The sequence below is a fragment of the Boleophthalmus pectinirostris genome, unplaced genomic scaffold (assembly GCF_026225935.1).
Source record: "Boleophthalmus pectinirostris isolate CB_2022bp ecotype Guang Dong unplaced genomic scaffold, ASM2622593v1 HiC_scaffold_10, whole genome shotgun sequence".
Classification (NCBI taxonomy): Eukaryota; Metazoa; Chordata; class Actinopteri; order Gobiiformes; family Gobiidae; genus Boleophthalmus; species Boleophthalmus pectinirostris.
Genome location: NW_026570971.1, coordinates 14,303,091 through 14,324,156, shown reverse-complemented (window position 1 = coordinate 14,324,156; position 21,066 = coordinate 14,303,091). Strand labels below are relative to the sequence as shown.

Below are 21,066 nucleotides of genomic sequence, written 5' to 3'. Positions count from 1 at the left end.
ACCAGGAACACTTCTCTATATGTTCCCAACCGGACCATACATTACCAACACCTGTAACATGTTCTAATGTTTTAATTTCAGAAAACACTACAGCGATCAAACCCTGTGCCTCTCTTTTAATTGTTTTTACACCTCTCTGCAACTTCCTCCACACCCACGAGCTCAAGAAAAAGTGCGAAAGCAGAGATCCCACTGTTCCCACTGTGTCATCGCGGCACTGAAAGCAGATTGACTGTGAACTTGTGGCAGTAAACAAGACTTTATAACTTATGTGATACTCAAAACTATAGTTGTATTGTTAGAAATACTTAAAGGTCTTATATTACACAAAATGGATTCTTGTGAGTGTAAGCCATGTTATAATGCCAATACCTCATTTGAAACATATTCGGAGTTGTTCTTTTGTTTCTTTCTTACATGTCTGAGTAATCCTTTATTATTATCCTGCTGCTCCTTTTATCTTTTGTTCAGTAGAGATTGGAAATTCCAGTGCTGAAATGACCTAAATGATTCTGGTGAAGGTGTACAGTCTAAATATGCAGAGTTTGTGTGTTAAATGTGTGAATGAAACAAACACAGCTCTAGGTCTGTTTGTGATGAGGAAACAACTTTATAACATAGATCAGAAATTAGCATAATATGGACTGACCATTTAATAGTACTTGTAACTTGTTTGTACAAATATGGTGGTAAAAGATTAAAATTAACACGTGTTTAAAAGAGTTTTGTTGTTGGGTTTTCCTGCTGACTGAACAAAAACAAAGCAAAGGATTATGGTTTGTTTAGTTATCTCCGATACTATGACAACAATGTAACTCCTCGATAACATTCTGAGAATTCAGAATGCATTATTACTATATAACATTGTTGTTTTATGCTTACTAACTTTGCTTTTACATGTGTGTATGTGTCCAGATGGAGCCCACTCAGCTTCACAGAGACGTCCTAAAGCTGGACACATATGTGGCCTTGTACAGTTACACCGCCCAGGAGAGCCACGACCTGGACGTCCAGTGAGTTATTTTAAGATTAAAGGTGCACTGTGTTACTTTTCTGGTAGAGGATACACTTTCTGCTAGCCAAGCTGGTGCCACCCAGTGCCTCCGCTCAATTTCATTTCGCTCCAGCAACTAGGTCAGGAATCAGAATACAACAGATGGTTTGCAAGAACCCCAGAAGTTGTAGACTGTGCACCGGCCAATCAGCTGTGAGCTGTGAAGCCATGACGTCAAAATCAAGCGCCTGTCGGGGTCCCTTTTGTGTTACAGCACAACAGTAAACAAACCGGTCAAGATGGATGTAGACGAAGCCAGACATTCTGTGTTGGGAACGATTCCCAAGATCGAGGATTTAAAGTCGGAACAAAGAGAATGTTTGGTGAATTTTATCAAGGGGAAAGACGTTATTGCCCTTCTTCCTACAGGATTTGGTGCATCACATACGTCACGACCAAATACAGCAATTGGTTAGATAAAAAAGTACCCGCCTACCGTCGAGCGAAAGAATCCTAATGCTGTGAGGTCAGACAGTTTCCACGAAGTGAAATCGACTGATGAATCAGGGTAACCTTCTGTTTGTCTCCATGGAGATGTTGATGCTTTGTTTGGAAAGTCTTGGTATGGCATTAAACTCATCCATCTTGCGTTTACTCAATAACATTATTTATTGACTTAAAAACTTACCGTGAGTGGGCTCGCCTCCCCACAGATCTGACATGTCACTTAGCCCTATGCCGTCATCTAATGCCATACTGCGAAACATTCCATATTCTTCCAAATACTCAAGAATTGAATTAAACATTTTATAATTGAATTATCTGATTATCCCACTTATCTGATTTTTACTGACCATAAAAATGCACCAATCCTTCTGATTTTATCTACCGCTTTAGATGTGGAGATGAATTACCCAGAAGAATTAAAAGTTTAAAAAAAGATAAAACATTACCAACTTTTTTTTTTTACCTTGAAAAGTTTATTACAAATTTGTCAGGTAATAAGTCACACCGTGTATGTTTTTTTTTTCTTCTACCAAGTTTGGGCCAATTTTCTTAAGTAGTAGCCAGTATTAAGTGTTGAGAAAGTGAAAGTGTGTGTGCAGTGTGTTTATTGGAACGAGTTTATTGCAGTGATAAGGATTTTAACAAGAATGCGTTGCTAAAAGTATCTCTTACAAAAAACCCCTTTGTTAGGCCTTTCTGTCCTTGATAATGCACTTAAATGGTCATCGTAAGCACTGGCAGCTCTCCACCGTGAAAGAAGCAAGAATACAAAGGGATCTAATTAGCCTCTCTTTCAGGCAGGAGTCCTCACAGATTTATTCTCTTCAGTGGCCTCATTAAAGCACCTGTGAGATTCTATTAATATCAGTCAATCTGGGCTTTGAGGGACCAGGGCCGTTCAGATTTAGTCCACAGAGTTTCCACTGTGCAGAGGCAACATCAGCTCCAGTCAGGAAGAACGTCATAGATCACGTACAAGTATCAGGACTCAACTTTGCATCCACAATGAAGAGTCTAGTCATTCAGAAATGTAAAAGATCTGAAGTGCGTTGACATAAAGGTCCTATATTACACAAAATTGGACAAAGGATCTAATTTCCTAGTGAGCCAGAGTGTTGGAGACATGTGGAGACACATTTTTAAATATTCCATCCAGTCCTTGTATTTGCAGAGGTCCCTGGTGCTAGGCTAGTGCATGTCAATGGCCATAGTTAGCCTGCCACTAAAAACAGTTTTACACACTCCACAAAACACCCGAAGCAAAACATTTATAACACCAGACTGTCGATGTAAATGTCTGCGTTGATAGAATAATGTTTGAAATAAAACTAACCTTGCATTGCATGAATTGTCCCATGTTGAGGGACTATTTTCTCATATCAGTCCACTGCTGCCAAGCTTTCTGCAACAAGTACAACTCGCTGCTGTTGCTCAGACATAAATCCTTCAAACGCAAGGTTGGTTTTACTTCTAAAATTATTCTATCAAGTTAGATATTCACAGTGATAGCCTGGCTTTATAATAGATTTGCTTCATGTGTTTTGTGGAGTGGGTAAGACTGTTTTTAGTGGCAGGCTAACTATGGCCATTGACATGCACTAGCCTAGCACCAGCGACCTCTGCAAATACAAGGACTGGATGGAATATTTAAAAAGTCTCTCCACACGTCTCCAACACTCTGGCTCACTAGGAAATGAGGCCCTATGTCCAAAATTTTTGAACTGTCCCTTTAAGTCATGTTATAAAGCTGTTCCCTCATCAAAAACATACCCAGAGTTGTGTTTTGTTTCATTCACACATGTTTGAGTAATCCTGCATTATTAATCTGTCTACATCTCCAAAGATCAAGTTAACAACCACCTTTTACCATTTGTTGAGCAGAGATTTGCATTTCCAGAGCTGAAATTATCCAAATGTTGATCGATATTATAACAGAAAATAGCATAATACGGGCCCTTTAAGTAACTTTTTAATACATTTGTACTTCTTGCTTTGGAATAGTTTTTAGAGACCATGCTTTTACTCCTAGTTGACAAATATATTTTACAGTGTAACAGGACTTGAGTAAAAGTTTAAGTTACAAAAACTTTATATTAAACATTTGTGTCTTCTACAACATACAGATTTTGTGCATTATTGAAGGTTTTGTCCATCCAATCACAGTGCTCAAATAAGCTAAACTAAAACTTGGGTATTACAACAAGATAGTCACTCCTGTTTGTAGTAGTTTCCCTAAATACTTTTATTTATTTATTTACTCTTATTTCTTCGCCCACTAGAGTCAGTGTAATCCCTCATTCACACAGGAGTGATTCATGGTTAAAAAATAAAAATAAAAAATATATAAATAAATAAAATAAAATCACTATCTTTGGCTTCATTTTTCTTGTCCTTGAGCAATATTATTTGAGAAAACAATTCTCTTGAGTCCATTTTTTGGCATCCTCTGCTTTTATCTGGCTCTGCTGTCACTAGTCCATACATTCACAAAATAATGAGATCTTGAGTTGTGTGATGGTAATCAAAGAAACCACATTATTCAGTGCTTTTCATGTTTGTGCTAGTTTTCTATTCAAATTTATTCACAATCATTGTGTTTTTTATAATTATTACAATACAAAAACACAAAAGAAAATGAAGTGGCTGATAGCTTTTGTTTTTCTGATCAGAAAACCTGCATATGATTAAACACACTGTGTAATCATTCAGCACAAAAGATGTTTTTATTTGTGACCCAAAACGTGTTCTAGGATTGCTGCTTTGTCAACTGTGAAAGTAATATATTTGACAATGTTTCAGTAAATATGTGACAGCAGATATAGGTTAATAAAATCTCTAACCACACATCTGAAAGACTTTTGTTTTTATTCCAGAGCTGGGGACAGAATTCTATTGGCTGATGACTCCAATGATGACTGGTGGAAAGTGAGTTGTTTTAGTAGTTTTATTTCATCCTTATGTCAATGATATCTTGAAAAACACACACTCCACAGATCTGACCTGTAACTTGGCCTAGTTTTGTCAGCCAGCTTGTCCCATTAGGATAAATACATTTAACTCCATACTGTGGAACATTCTATACATAGCGATAACGTACAGGGACAGTGCAACAGGCTGGGTCACAGATGCATGGCACATACACGAGAGACAAGAGGCCACATGCTGTATCTGGGCTCAGTGATCTCCTCTATTTTGATTCTGTGTTTAGTCTTACATGTGTATATACTGTATGAAATGTAAAAAAGCAATATTGCAATAACTCTTGACTTTTATATCCGTCATTGATTGATGTGGCGTGGTGGTGTTTGTTTCAGGGGGTGATCGAGGACAGGATCGGATATTTCCCAGCAGCCTTTGCTCATCAGGTGCGGGGCGGAGACCAGGTGTACAGGTGTAACAGGACTTTCATTGGCTGTAAAGAGCAAGGCCAGATCACCCTGAAGGAAGGACAGGTATTCAATCCATTTAGCATTCTGAGGAAAGGAGCTTGCATTCAGTTTAAAGTAAAAACTGCATTTGGCTGGAGTTTTAAATTGTGTCAAACAATAATGACTGAGCTATATACATGAAGAAAATATGGTTTAAGTAATATGTATTTGTTTCATAATCTATGTAAACTCTTTGCAATGTTTACTGAAATTAATAATTCATTATTTATATTCCTCTGTCTGAATTCAAGCCAGATTCCTAACTTCCCACAGTGCTTTGGGGCATGTGAGGACACTGAACTCCCTGGTGGAGATGAGACCCCCAGCTTTCTGTTTTTCATAGTTTGGTCTTTGGGGGCTTGTCCAGTTTTGATGATGATTGATGATACGTTTATGGAAAAACTTGTTTTTATAATGGTGGTTAACTAGTTTTCCAACCTATACATTCATAATCATAAGCATTAACTGGAGTGCACAGCTCTGACAGAGACAAAAACAAAAAGAATAAACAATGTCAGAATTTATCAATAATACATCTTAAGGCGCCTGTGTTTCACTATTTTCTTCATGTTGTTTCTTCATCAAAAACATACCCAGAATTGTGTTTTGTTTCATTCACATTTGTTTAACACACAAACCCTTCATATTTAGGCTGAGTTCTTCTCTCAAACAGAAAACACTCCTTGTGATGTCATGTGGTAATACAGGAAGAGCTCTGCTTTGTTATAAAATGTATTTAAAACTTACATACACTTTCACTAGAATCATTTGGATGATTTCAGGCTTCGAATTGCCAATCTCTGCTGAACAAAAAGTAAAAAGTAACTTGGGTAACATGAAAACTATCAGAGCATTTTGAGCTTTGGAGGTGTAGACAGATTAATACAGCTAGATTACTTAAACATTTGTGAATGAAACAAAACACAACTCCAGGTCATTCATTATAACATTAAAGCTTTAAAGGTTTAAAGCTCACAAGAATCCATTTTGGGTAAAAGAAGAAGTCTGAAGTTACCATATTTACACATTTTAAAAAATCTGAATGTACAAAAAAATAACATTGTCATAGTTGAGTACTAAAATAATCTTTAGTTGACCGTCGTTCTCGTTGGTGCAGATCTGTGTGAGCAGTGAACCAGAGCACAGCGGCTTCATCCGAGTGGCGAGTGGCAAAAGGAGAGGCTACGTCCCCTGTGATGTTCTGGAGATCATTTGAGAAAAAACCCACCCCTCACCATAAGGACTGCTCCTGCTCCTGAAGTGGCTCTAGATAGAACTGACTTTTTCAAATCTCACTTTGTTTAAGAAGATGAGATGATTGTGAATGGCTGGCAGTACTCAAAATGGCACCTTTAAACAGGAATCTAAACCCATGAATATAGCTGTATATTTATTGAGACATTCTTTTGGGTATGTTTGTCTCACTTTGTTTAAGAAGATGAGATGATTTACTGTCTTGGAGGGTATCCACTACAACCACATTACGTCTATAAATACAAATAATCCAAAATCTGAGTAAAAAGATGGTATCTCTGGACAAGGGAGTAGATTTGGTCTCAGTATTGGTGGGGACATTATCAGCTAACCTCCATATGTTTTATGAATTCTTTCCAAAAACACACAGAGTCTGGGCAGGTCCAAAATAAGTGAGAGGTGGTTTCATTTTTCAGTTCGCAAAATGTACAGTTTGTGTCCATTGCCCTTCTAAGATGATTCTTTAGCAGATAACAGTGATGTAGAAGTTTGTAGCAGATTTCCCTTTGCTTGTTGGTGATGAGATATTTGTGAGGTCATGTCCGTACATTTTTCCATGGAATATTGTCAGTAGAGTCTGGCTGATCTTGGTGCACAAGTAGGCGATAATCGCTCTTTTTTCTCAGTGGCACATTATAAGGCAAGTTTAATTGAAAATGAAGCCAAGTAAGTTCCTTTTGAAAAGTTTTTCATAGTTGCAGCGTCTTCACTCACGTCTGCTCAAGCCACCATTTTCGGGTGCTGGCCCTGTCTTGCTGCTTCCCCAGTTTAGGCTCCTGGCTCCACTAATGACATCACTCTGTTGCAGCCAATGAAACAGCAGCAGAGGTAACCCTGTCATCATATCACTGAATACATCTCAGAACATCTAATAAACTAAATGTGAACTAAAACGTGTTAAATTAATACTACTGAGTCTGGAAAAATATCAGAATAAATTAATATTTTTGTTTATTTAAATAAAATGGCAAATATTGGTAGGGACTATTTTGTCTTTTCCAAATATTGGTTGTGACATGTCCCCACCGTCCCTAAACCTACGCCCTTGTCTGTGGATATTGGAAAATTAGCACTGTTTTCATAGTAATTAACAATAAAATATATATATATATCTTTTGATCTGCAGTAGACTGAAGCCCATTAAAATAGTTGGGTGCTTTATTGAGATGAGACTTAGGAAGAATTGTTTGTAGTTCAGCTGGATAAATATACTGAAGTAATTCACCATACTAATAATATAATTCGAGAAGTATTTGATAAATACTGGTGTAGATAAATACACAGCCCAACAGGACAGTTTATTGATAGTGCATTTTTAGCAAACTGTTTTATGTATTTGTTAAGATTTATAAATATTACTTTTACATTGCCCTTTTCATTTCATTATTAGATTCTGCTAGGCAATGCATTTACAATTAATGTTTATTTCTCATCTTTACAATGTTGATCATTGGTGATCATTTTGACAGTCACAAATAGTTTGGTTAATGATTTGGTTGATTTGAGAGAAGACAGCTGGATATAAGGTGAGGTAGAACAGCTTAAGTAACATATTGATTTAAAATGTCATAACCTCGAACGGAACGAAGAAGACGTGTTCAAGTCAAATATAACTTTTACTGATGTTCCATTTATTTATGGAATAATTTGATGTTTTGATTTTCAACACGATTATCCAGTCAGAAAGCAGAATGAGCCTCACACGAGTCTCTACTTTGGGTTGCAAGTTTGAACACTGAAATCCAGTTGGTTTAAACCTAAAATAACTTTCCCTCATCTGAAGGGTCACAGCCTAAACCCCAGCACTTGCAGCCAATGAGGAATCAGTGCTAGTGCAGCTTCTGCAGCTCACTGACTGAATTCTGGAGGTTTTGAGATTTTCACAAGTGACGTGGCCTGTCCGTATGCTGAGAAAAACATGCATGTGTACATTATCTGTAGGTTAAGACAATGGCACTCCAGGTTTAATTTTGATTGTAGTACCCTTTAAACAGCAAGAGGGCAGGTTATATACAGTCCAGTGGGGTGCAATTAATAAAGGACACGTTTTTTGAGATTCACTATGGACTTTAAATTGTGTTTTAGTTTATGGTAAATGGAGAACTGTTATTCATAATGTTTGGTTTAAAAAATAGTAAACGGTAACAAGAATCTAACCAACCACTTTACAGCCAGTGAACAATTAATATAGGATCCCCAAACTAAAATATTTGCGTATGGTTATGTCGGACTAGTATTGGAGACATATCTGGGACGGGTTAACAGCTGCATTTCCTTCATGAAGACTTTGACTGTACAATGTCTGCCATACCAGAGAGGAGGTGTTCTGTGGGTTTCATAATAACATGGACGCTTGTGTACAGAAATCTGCTTTTATAATGACTGCATTTATAGCATGATGTATAGAGACAATACTGACCTGCACTGAGCTTTTGGAAAACCGATATTGTTCTGTTGTACATATGTATAAGAATAAAATGTTTCTTTGTTACATTATTTCCATCAGTGTTGTCGTTGTGCTGCTGTGTTCTAGTACAACTTCTCTGTTGTGAATAGTATGTGGTAAGTTGAGGTTACCTTTTGAGTAACAGCTCCTTTCAGCTGTCTCAGAAATACTCGTGTGTGAAATTACAGCTCCCTCTACTGGTGTTCTAACCACAATATCTGTGGTCGTTCAATTGAGCTACAAATTGGCATGGTGAGGAAATACAGATAATACAAACATCAGTGTTGTGCAAGTTCACACTTTTCATGAACTAGTTCAAAGTTCAGTTCACACTTGTTCAAAGTGAATAGTTCATGTTCATAGTTCACAATTTTAATTTTGAACTAGCTCAAAGTTCAGTTCATTTTATATTTAGATGAGATCTGTAAATGAAAGGCTGCATTTATTTTTCAAACTGACTTCTAGTTTACAACAACTTTACAAGATACACTGTTGGACAAGTGACTTTAAAACTGTAATGTGTTATTTATGACTTGTTACTGTCATTTCAAAGTCATTTGTTACATTACAATATTACTGTATTTAAAATGTAAAACATTATATGACTATTGCAGCACTTTTAATTTACTCTCACCAAAAGAACTGTTAAGATGCTGAACTTTTGCACCGTATATGGACTAAACCAGGTCTAAACCAGGACTAAACCAGGTCTAAACCAGGTCTAAACCAGGACTGAACCAGGTCTAAACCAGGTCTAAACCAGGTCTAAACCAGGACTAAACCAGGACTAAACCAGAACTGAACCAGGACTGAACCAGGATTGAACCAGGACTAAACCAGGTCTAAACCAGGTCTAAACCAGGACTAAACCAGGTCTATACCAGAACTGAACCAGGACTAAACCAGGTCTAAACCAGGTCTAAACCAGGACTAAACCAGGACTAAACCAGAACTGAACCAGGACTGAACCAGGATTGAACCAGGACTAAACCAGGTCTAAACCAAGACTAAACCAGGACCAAACCAGGACTAATCCTGGACGAGAACTTGGAATCTAGGACCGCCCCTGAGAGAACCCCGAGTGCGATCGGGCGTCAGCTGCGTTTAGTTCGGTGGAGCGCGGACTTCTGCGTCGGTCCTTTCGCTCAGGATCACGGTCTACGCGGGCGAACCTCCGGCGTTTCACCGCTGCTGATATCGCGGTGATTTTAACAAATTTGTAAGAAGAAAAACGAAAAACCCACCATTTCAATCCAGGTTAAAAAAGCATTGTGACGCGCGTTACTGACATTTGTACCAAGTAAAATAATAAGCGCGCGGAGCAGCACGTCCTGTGCGTGTAGATTTCAGAAAATAGGATCCATCCTATTTTTTGACGCTCTACACGCGTAGGCGCGTATCCCCGTCAAAATACACAGAGAGTACGTATCTATTGTTGTATTTGTGCATTTACCATCAGCACATTGTGCTCTCTGGGCAGTTGTGTATCATGTGAAAGAGCCCAGATCAACATACACTGTTCAATTAGTGCTTTGAAATTTACTTTTGAAATCCTTGCGTTTGCCGTGGTCAGCCTGTACAGAAGGTAAATACAAGCAGCTAAACGCACTCAGTCAAGTTTGATTGACTTTCCCATTGAGAGACACAAGAGCCCGTACGTTCCGCTAAAGCTGCCGGTTTCGCGAGGTGAAGTGCGAGCAGATCGTCACTCGTCAGGTGCAAACAAATTCCGACGTTTAACTGAACCCCAACAGTGACGTACGTCGTTCATCACACATAATTTGAACAAATTCACGTTCAAGTTCTTGATTTACTAAAGTGTTGCGTTCAGTTCAAAGTTCACTGAAAAATGAACGTGTTCAATGAACGCGTTCTTTTGAACTCGTTCATGCACAACACTGACAAACATATACTGTATTTCACATCATCAGACTTAAGTTTTTCATTTTTCATACACAAAGTGCTTTACAGTCATTAAAAACAATCCCACATCCTAAAAGTGATTAAATGTCAAAAGCTAAGTACTAGAATATGAAATAGCATTAAGATTTAAGAACATAATATAAATACTAAATACATGTAATAATAAACAGAAAACAATAAATGTTGATTGATCAAAGCTAAGTTATTGTAACCAGGGAGAGGTTAAGGTCCCTTTAAAATAAATAACAGTCAGGTCAGGCAAAACAAAGGACGAAGCAGCATATGATGTACAAAGTTTATTGAGACAATCATGTTCAAAAGCATTTCTTTCTTTTAAATTAACTCACGTTTTAAGGGTAGCTATACAAAAATAAAATAAATGGACAGCCCAACAAATCAGTTTGCACACACACACGGTGGGATCAGCCCTTAACGGTGAAGTGTAACTGGACTAAAGTGTGTTGAGTAATTGTAGTAATTGATCTGTTTGCTTGTATCAAGCTGATAAACTTGGCCAAAGTTATCATAATCAGTGAGTTGTGCTATATTATAAATTACAAACTGAAACTAAATGTATCAAAGTGATAAATAAATTCACTTTCAGTTAAATTCTCATCATAAAACCTGAATACATAAGTGAACTGTCCAGTCAGAGCTCTTCTTCAGGAGCAGACTCAGGTTAAAGTCAGGGTTTTGATTGGTTGATTGATTTCAGTCACAGGTATATTCTGACATTATTTCACAGACAGACATATTTAACATACACAGACTGAAAAGGTGGAGGCTGAAGCTTGAGCTTATCATGCGTACACTTTATTCCTATATCAGAGCATAATTTTGACACCAGTTTGTATTCATAAATACAGCAAGAGTAACAGTACAGCAAAGTACTACAGCACAAACTAAGCATCATATTTCATGCATCTGCTCAGAGTTAAACATTTAAACTTCTTAGAGGTTAGAGGAATAAAACATGCTCTGGACCAGGTTAGGTTCATTCTCTCTGTGAAACTGAAAACTCTGGGTGGATCTCTTTTCAGAAGTTTGGACTAAACCTGCTTCTCGAAACAGAGCCTTGGTCTGTAGATTAGACCTCTAAAAATTCTGAAATCCATATGATTCTTGGATTAGTCCTGCAGTTCATATTTTTGTCTTCATCCAAATGTTATCTCCTTAAAAAAAATCTGCAAAAATAATAACATTTGCATTAGGCCTTGGAAGAAGGTCTAAGTAAGTTTTGGTTCACAGACTGGGTGAGGTCTTTCTTCCTTCTGTTGTTTTGTTCAGTTTTGCACAAACCAGAGATAAAAATAAGTGTGTTGCTGATTCATGAAGTTTGCAGAAGCGTCACACAATGTGCAGTGAAACTCTAACAAAGCCACAATGGCCACCAGAGCTCTATGCTGCCTCGCCCTGCTCCTGATCTGCCTCGGTAAGACCACAACCACCACAACCCTCCTGGAGCTCTCTCTGCCCCAAACACACAATATTAAATTATTTTCTTTTCCAGCTGTTGTGAACTCATGGAGACCTCCGCGACAAGAGGTGAGGCACAAAAGCAACAATCAGCCCTGTACTGTAACATTAGATTTCTTTATATGTATTTATAAAGATGCACTATGTAACATTTCCGATGGAGGATCAGCTTGTCTCCATGGAGATGTTATTACCTGACATGTTATAGATTATGGAATTACATGTATTTTTTTATTCTTCTCTCAAAAGACATGCATCCACAGATCTGACCTGTAACTTGCCCTTATCTCTATGAAGGTACTAATAGATACAGTATGTAGAATATTATTACTGTGGAACATTACAGACAAAGTGGTCACATCTCCATGGAAACAAAATGACACCTCTCACCAAAAAGGGTACACTTTTAAACCAGTCCTTTCTCTTGTTAGTTGTAAGCACCAGTCTAAACTGTATAAATTGTGAAAAGCAATGTTACATATTTTAAATCTTTCAGGATGGCAGAAGAATTCCTGGCGCTTGTTCAGTCTGCAAACGCATTGTGAAATGGGTCCAAAGTCAACTCAGCAAAGACAGCTCAAAGGTAGTGTGTTGTTGTATCTTTGGGCAAGACACTTCACCCACTTTGTCTTTGTGAAAGTAATGGTGAGTCTCATTGGTGTTGGCTGGAAAAAGTAGTAGAAGGGGATAGTCAACTCTTGCTTCCAGTCTCCCCCTTGATGTTTATGAAAGAAAAACAGATGCACCACTTGTACATTGTAGTGAATACGTAACGTCTACCACAGAACAGTATTATTCTTATTATTGGAAGTATATTTGCTGTCAGATATGGGCAGTCCTCAGTTACATTTACTTGAGTAACTTTTTAAAGAAATTGTACTTTTCTGCACACTTTTTTTGGCCACATTCTTTTACTCCTTCTTGATATATTTATACTAGTCCATCCTGATGTGTGATGTTGTTACAGGAGAAGATCGAGAATCTCCTGAACCGTGTGTGTCTCCGTATTAAAAGTCGTCTGCTGCAGAAGGCCTGTAAGCTTGTGCTGAGGAAGCTAAAGAAAAAACTCATCAACACCATCACCAACAAGGTGTGCCCTCTGAGACTGTGTCGACAGCTTCGGCTGTGCAAGAAAACATATGTGATGTGGCAATAAAGATGGTCCAGTAGAGGATTCATAATAAGGAGCAACAATATACAGTGTGTATGTTGCACATCAGTTTGTGGAATATTTAGTCAAGCCAAAAATGAGACCATATGTCTCTCTTTGAAAAAATAACCTACAACGAGCAAAATAAATAAATAAATAAAATAAAAACATGCTTTTGTTGATTCTTTTGCATTTTCTTTATGCAGAATGTATCTGTTCTGCAAGGTAATCCTGATGGTGGTAGCAGGTTACATGGCCTGTAAAGAGCTATACCAGGGTGAAAAAATTCATAGCACACTCGGTTGGCCAATGTCCAAAAGCTTTTTTATTAACAAAATAACGTTTCGGCAAAAAAAGCCTTCTGGGTTTTCATGTGCTCTGCTTGTAAAAGAAATACTAGATTATTAATGTAATCATAAAAATATGAATAATTATAACAATTACAATAAAACAAATGCATAACAAAAATCCTACTTATTTAGATAATTATTATGATACCAGTCTCTTGTTTTTTGCTACTTATTTTAAATGTATTATTACCATTTATATATGTTTTTTTTTTTTTACTTTATTGCCAAAAGTACAAAATAACAGGCAATTTACATTAGAACAAACAAAAACAAGTGTCGAGATTTGGCTCATAACTCTAGTCATATGTAGTTAAGTACAGTAGTCAGGCAGGGCATTAAAAAAAAGAAAAAAAAAGAAAAAAAACTACTCAGTCAAATAAAGATGGTACACGTGACCATCGCCTTAAGAAAATATCCATTTTGAGTTGAAGTTGGGCAGTCAGACCATCTGATAAACGTACTTAAATTTTTGTGTCCATTGAGCAATCGTTGGTGGGATTGGCTTGAGCCAGTTCAGGGTTACTATTTTTCTTGCCACTAGTAAAAGTACATGTAAAATGTACTGTTGGTCATCAGTGAGTGAGTTGGGATATAAGTCAAGCAAAAACAGTAGAGGGTCCATTGGAATATCTGATCTAATTGTATCTTCAGTCTTCTTTTTGATACTTTCCCAAAATGTTCTTATCTTTGGGCAATCCCAAAAGATGTGGGTGTGGTCTCCAACCATACCACATCCTCTCCAGCACTTATTGGTGGTGGTAGTCTTAATCATGAATGTCCTTAGTGGAGTTCTGAAAAATCTGATTTTTGTTTTCCAGTCAAACTCTCTCCAGTTTTGACTTCCAATTCCTTTGTGACAATATAAACACATATCTTCCCATTGCTCATCTGTTATAATCACATTCATCTCAAGTTCCCATTGATGTTTAACATGGAGCGTATTATCTGATATGTTTTCAGATAGGTTTTTATACATTAAGGATATGATTTTTTTCATTCTGGTTTCTTTTTCAAACAGTTTAACAAAATACATTTCTATATTAGTAGGCTCTCTCATTACAACATCCCACTGTGGATGTTTTGTCAAATAATCTCTAATCTGCAAATACCTATACATGTCATTCTGGGGCAAGGAAAATTGCTCTTGTAGTTGTGAGAAAGATTTAAATGTTTGTCCACTAAATAAATGGTGAATAACTACCAGACCACTGTCTGCCCACCTTTTAAAAACACCATCTGACATGGATGGTAGAAATTCTATATTACCTACAATGGGCATAGCCCTAGAAAGCCCTGGCACACCTCTAGTTTGTTTTTGAATTACGTTCCATATCCTTAGTGTTTGCAAAATCCAAGGATTATCAATTTTAACCTTTTTCAATAAGTGCTGGCCCATAAATGGAAGAGAATGGATTAACAATCCTGGTATAGAGTTCTGTTCTATAGAAATCCATAAGATCTCGGGATCATTGACCACCCAAGCTGACAATATTCGAAGTTGAGATGCTCAGTAATAAAGTTTTAAGTCAGGGAGTCCAAGCCCTCCTTTTTCTTTCTTTGTCGTTAATATTTTCAGTCGTATCCTTGGTTTTCGATTTTGCCAGATAAATTTGGATATCAATTTTTCAAGTGTTTTAAATGTAGATTGTGGTACTGATGTAGGGAGAGATTGAAATAAGAATATGAATTTTGGTAGAATATTCATTCTAATAGATTCTATTCTGCCCAGGAATGATAAAGGTAGAGCATCCCATTTGTTTAAGTCTTTTTTAACATCGTTAATTAATCTTTCATAATTACAAGTAAATAGTTGTGAAATTTTAGGTGTGAGATTGATTCCAAGGTACCGAAATCCCCTGGTTGATTTTTTAAATGTAACCAGATCATTTAATTCAGTAGGCCATTCACCAGCAACCAGCATTGCCTCTGATTTACTTGTATTAACCTTATATCCAGACACAGCACTGTATTCACTGAGTCGCTGTAGCAGAGGTGGGATGGAGGTAAGCGGGTTTTCCAGAAATAATAAAATGTCATCAGCAAAAAGTGCTAATTTGTGTTGTATGTTAGCCTCATCTCTTATACCCTGTATATGAGGATCCATCCTAATGAGCTCTGCCAGCGGCTCAATGCTAAGAGCAAACAGACATGGAGAAAGCCCATCGCCCTGACGTGTCCCGTGCCCTAGAGGAAAGAAGTTTGAGCAGTGGCCGTTGACTCGAACTCTGGATTTGGGATTTCTGTAGGAAATTTTTAACCATTTATTAAATTCCATTCCATTCCATTTTCTTCCGCTTATCCGGAGCCGGGTCGCGGAGGCAGCAGTCTAAGCAGGGACTCCCAGACCTCCCTTTCCACACACACTTCCTCCAGCTCTTCTGGGGGGACCCCAAGGCGTTCCCAGGCCAGCCGAGAAACATAGTCCCTCCAGCGTGTCCTGGGTCTTCCCCGGGGCCTCCTCCCAGTGGGACATGCCCAGAACACCTCCCGAGGGAGGCGTCCAGGAGGCATCCGGAAAAGATGCCCGAGCCACCTCAACTGGCTCCTCTCAACGTGAAGGAGCAGCGGCTCTACTCCGAGCTCCTCCCGTGTGACTGAGCTCCTCACCCTATCTCTAAGGGAGCGCCCAGCCACCCTGCGGAGGAAACTCATTTCGGCCGCTTGTATCCGCGATCTTGTCCTTTCGGTCATTACCCAGAGCTCATGACCATAGGTGAAGGTGGGAACGAAGACTGACCGGTAAATCAAGAGTTTCGCCTTTCGGCTCAGCTCTCTCTTCACCACAACGGTCCGATACAGCGACCGCATCACAGCTGAAGCTGCACCGATCCGCCTGTCAATCTCACGCTCCATCCTCCCCTCACTCGTGAACAAGACCCCAAGATACTTGAACTCCTCCACTTGGGGCAGGGCCTCTCCACCCACCCGGAGAGGGCAAGCCACCTTTTTTCCGGTCGAGAACCATGGCCTCGGATTTGGAGGAGCTGATCTTCATCCCAGCCGCTTCACACTCGGCTGCAAACCGCCCCAGTGCACATTGTAGGTCCTGGTTCGATGAAGCCAACAGGACAACATCATCTGCAAACAGCAGAGATGAGATCCTGTGGTCCCCGAACCGGACCCCCTCCCGCCCCTGACTGCACCTAGAAATTCTGTCCATAAAAACAATGAACAGAACCGGTGACAAAGGGCAGCCCTGGCGGAGTCCAACATGCACCGGGAACAGGTCTGACTTACTGCCGGCAATGCGAACACAGCTCCTGCTCCGGTCATACAGGGACCGGACAGCCCTTAGCAAAGGGCCCCGAACCCCATACTCCCGGAGCACCCCCCACAGGACACCACGAGGGACACGGTCGAATGCCTTCTCCAAGTCCACAAAGCACATGTGGACTGGTTGGGCAAACTCCCATGAACCCTCGAGCACCCGATGGAGAGTGTAGAGCTGGTCCAGTGTTCCACGGCCAGGACGAAAACCACACTGCTCCTCCTGAATCCGAGGTTCGACTATCGGCCGGATTCTCCTCTCCAGTACCCTGGCATAGACCTTACCGGGAAGGCTGAGGAGTGTGATTCCCCTGTAATTGGAACACACCCTCCGGTCCCCCTTCTTATACAGAGGGACCACCACCCCGGTTTGCCAGTCCAGAGGTACTGTCCCCGACCGCCACGCGATGTTGAAGAGGCGTGTTAGCCAAGACAGCCCCACAACATCCAGAGACTTAAGATACTCAGGACGGATCTCATCCAATCCCGGAGCCTTGCCACCAAGGAGCTTTCCAACCACCTCAATGACTTCAGCCAGGGTGATGGACGAGTCCGCCTCTGGGTCCCCAGTCTCTGCTTCCTCCTCGGAAGACGTGGCGGTGGGATTGAGGAGATCCTCAAAGTATTCTTTCCACCGTCCGACTACATCCCCAGTCGAGGTCAGCAGCTCTCCCCCCGCACAGTAAACAGTGTTGGTGAAGAACTGCTTCCCCCTCCTGAGGCGCCGGACGGTTTGCCAGAATCTCTTTGAGGCCGTCCGATAGTCCTCCTCCATGGCCTCTCCGAACTCCTCCCAGCTCCGAGTTTTTGCCTCTGTGACCACACGAGCTGCAGCATGCTTGGCCCGTCGGTACCCATCAGCTGCTTCAGGAGTCCCACGAGCCAACAAGACCCGATAGGACTCCCTTACTTCCGGTGTCCACCACCGGGTTCGGGGATTGCCGCCGCGACAGGCACCACAGACCTTACGCCCACAGCTCCGAGCAGCCGCATCGACAATAGAGGCCGAGAATGAAGCCCACTCGGACTCCATATCTCCAGCCTCCCCCGGGATCTGGGAGAAGCTCTCCCGGAGGTGTGAGTTGAAGATCCCTCTGACAGAGGGTTCCGCCAGACGTTCCCAACAGACCCTCACGACACGCTTGGGTCTGCCAGTTCTTTCCGGCTTCCTCCTCCGCCCTTCCTCCTCCGCCAGCGGATCCAACTCACCACCAGGTGGTGATCGGTTGACAGCTCAGCCCCTCTCTTCACCCGAGTGTCCAAGACACGCGGCCGGAGGTCAGATGACACGACGACAAAGTCGATCATCGACCTCCGGCCTAGGGTGTCCTGGTGCCACGTGCACTTATGGACACCCTTGTGGTCGAACATGGTGTTTGTTATGGACAAACTGTGACTAGCACAGAAGTCCAATAACAGAACACCACTCGGGTTCAGATCAGGGAGGCCGTTCCTCCCAAACAAGGACCGTTACGTCGCCCGGTATGGCGCAGCCGGGGCCCCACCCTGGAGCCAGGCCTGGGGTTGGGGCTCGAAAGCGAGCGCCTGGTGGCCGGGCCTTCGCCCACGGGGCCCGGCCGGGCTCAGCCCGAAGGGACGACGTGGGCCCGCCCTCCTGTGGGCTCACCACCCGCAGAGGGTTTCATAGGGGTCGGGTGCGCTGTGAACTAGGCAGAGGTCGGGTTCAGGGATCCCGGCAACCTAGTCCACGGACACAGAACCTGGCTGTAGGGACGTGGAACGTCACCTCACTGGGGGGGAAGGAGCCTGAGCTTGTGCGGGAGGTTGAGAGGTACCGGCTAGATATAGTCGGCCTCACCTCCACGCACAGCTTGGGCTCTGGTACCCAACCTCTCGAGAGGGGTTGGACCCTCCATTTTTCTGGTGTTGCCTGCGGGGAGCGGCGGCGAGCTGGTGTGGGCTTGCTTATAGCCCCACAGCTCAGCCGCCACGTGTTGGAGTTCACCCCAGTGAACGAGAGGGTCGCATCCCTGCGCCTTCGGGTCGGGGACAGGTCTCTCACTGTGGTGTCGGCCTACGGGCCGAACAGCAATGCTGAGTACCCAGCCTTCTTGGAGTCCCTGGGAGGGGTACTAGACAGTGCACCAACTGGGGACTCCGTTGTTCTACTGGGGGACTTCAACGCCCACGTGGGCAACGCCAGTGACACCTGACACACCATTTATTAAATTTTTCGTTAAAACCCATATGTTTAAGGGAGTGTTCCAAAAATGACCAGTCCACCCGGTCAAATGCTTTGTCGGCGTCTAAGCCAAGAAGCATTGCCGGGGGTGTTCCGTCTCATTGCTATCACTTGTAAGTTTAAGGCTCTCCTAACATTGTCACATCCTTGTCTATTAGCTATGAAACCTGTCTGATCAGGCTTTATAAGAGTCTTAATACATTTCTGGATTCTATTTGCAATAATTGAGGTAAGAATTTTCATATCTACACACAGGAGGCTTATTGGGCGGTAAGAGGCACAGAATGTTAGGTCCTTATTCTCTTTTGGTATTACACTAATCACTGCCTCTGACCATGATCCTGGCGGGTCTCCCTCAGCCAAGGTGTAATTATATACTTTACTTAACACGGGTACCAAAACACTGACAAAAGCTTTATAATATTCCCCTGATAGCCCATCTACCCCCCGGTGATTTGCCATTTTTTAATTTAAGAATGCCTTTCCTTATTTCCTCCTGTGTTATAGGACATGTTATTGAGTCAGCTTCTTCTGTGGTTAGTTTTGCTAATTTGATAGATTTTAGAAATGTCTTTATCCTATCTTCCTTCCCTGGCAGGTGTTCTTTCTCATACAGTTTTTGGTAATAGTCAGCAAATGCTTTAGCAATATCTTTTGGTTGTGTGAGCATCTGATTTGTCTGATTACATTTTATCTTGCTCACTATTCTGTTAGATTGAGCTTTACGCAACTGGAAGGCCAGCAGCCGACTGGCTTTATTTCCTTGTTCATAATATTTTCTATTTAAAAATCTTAGAGCTCCCTCAGCTTTATAAGTTAATAGATCATCTAATTTTTTTCTGTTTTCTGTCAATGATGCCAACACTCTTTTGTCATGAGTACGTTGGAATATTGACTCCATTTCTTTGAGTCGATTTTCTAGCTCGTTCTGTTCAGAGAGCCTCTGCTTTTTTAGTTTTGCAGAGATGGCTATAATTTTGCCCCTCATGACAGCTTTACTCCCGTCCCATAATACTGAAGGTGAAATTGAACCTGTTTCATTCATTTCAAAATATTCTGTTAGAGCTGTCTGGAGGTCCAGTTTAATGTTTACATCATTTAGCAGGGATACATTAAGTCTCCAATATTTAAACTGATTGGTAGGTCCTAATTTTAATTTTAACAAAACCGGTGCATGGTCTGAGATTGTTACTGGTTCAATTTTACATTCACTGGCCCTAAAGGAGTCACTGTTTGAGATTAAAAACATATCCAATCGAGAGTAGCTACCATGTACCTGTGATCTAAAAGTAAAATCCTTCTCTCTCGGATGCAAATGACGCCAAATATCTGTTAGGCCTAGTTGTTCAATCATAGTACAAAGAGTAGTTTTCTTTTTAGATATTGGGCCCTTTCCCATAGGTAGTTTATCTAGATATGGTTTTAACACACAGTTAAAGTCCCCCCCAATCAAAATAATTCCCTTTGCATTGTCTGCCAACTCTGATGCTATACTCTTAAAGAATCTGGGACAGTCTTCATTCGGGGCATAAAGATTGAGCAATGTAATCTCTGTGCCTGCTATCTCACCAATCACCATTACATACCGACCATCTTTGTCTGTTTTACCATTTATATTTTACTCTTTATTATTATATTATATTGTGATGTGTCCAAATTATTTCCCTTGTGGATCAATAATGTTTGTCTAAGTCCGAGTCTAAGTCTCTTCTAAAAACTATTCCCCCCCCCAAATGTGCATCTTCTGGTTAAAGTGAGTTGTCCTTTGTCTCAGTATTTTCCTTTAAGTCATTTATAACTATTTAGAAGCAGCTAAAAATAAGTGACCTGTCTATTTTCCACTCCTGTTCTCACATTTCGAGACTTGCTGCTCTCACATTTCGTGACTTGCTGCTCTCACAGAGGTGAGGGGTGTGAATCTAAATGACACTGCATTCATTTAACATATGGGTCTCTTTCCGATCGACATGAGTGATGTTTGATCTATAATTCATTTTAAATTTAAAAAAATATATTGAGCTAATGTTATAACACATGGCCAAACCTCCTTGTCAAAGTCTGATCTCGT

At 40.7% G+C, this 21,066-nt stretch overlaps 2 protein-coding genes across 2 annotated transcripts in view; both read left to right on the top strand.

Moving 5' to 3' along the window:
- Positions 1–8,679, top strand: part of stac (SH3 and cysteine rich domain) — a 39,026-nt gene extending 30,347 nt beyond the window's left edge. The window contains exons 9-12 of the mRNA XM_055162112.1: positions 916–1,013; positions 4,375–4,426; positions 4,816–4,953; positions 6,047–8,679. Coding sequence (XP_055018087.1) covers positions 916–1,013; positions 4,375–4,426; positions 4,816–4,953; positions 6,047–6,145 — 387 coding nt within the window. The 3' untranslated portion in view covers positions 6,146–8,679. The remainder of the gene's footprint in view (positions 1–915; positions 1,014–4,374; positions 4,427–4,815; positions 4,954–6,046) is intronic.
- A 3,165-nt stretch (positions 8,680–11,844) lies between these two features.
- Positions 11,845–13,349, top strand: LOC110155238 (uncharacterized). The gene is made up of 4 exons (XM_020919300.2): positions 11,845–11,984; positions 12,063–12,097; positions 12,525–12,611; positions 12,996–13,349. The coding sequence occupies exons 1-4, from the start codon at positions 11,936–11,938 to the stop codon at positions 13,182–13,184; spliced, it is 360 nt and encodes a 119-aa protein (XP_020774959.1). The 5' UTR covers positions 11,845–11,935; the 3' UTR covers positions 13,185–13,349.
- The last annotated feature ends 7,717 nt before the right edge of the window (positions 13,350–21,066 follow it).

Bases quoted from the DNA above. Each gene is read 5' to 3' on its own strand.
- LOC110155238 (XM_020919300.2), top strand. From the start codon at position 11,936: ATGGCCACCAGAGCTCTATGCTGCCTCGCCCTGCTCCTGATCTGCCTC. The intron at 12,098-12,524 runs GTGAGGCACAAA...TAAATCTTTCAG, and splicing joins GGAGACCTCCGCGACAAGAG to GATGGCAGAAGAATTCCTGG. The intron at 12,612-12,995 runs GTAGTGTGTTGT...ATGTTGTTACAG, and splicing joins TCAGCAAAGACAGCTCAAAG to GAGAAGATCGAGAATCTCCT.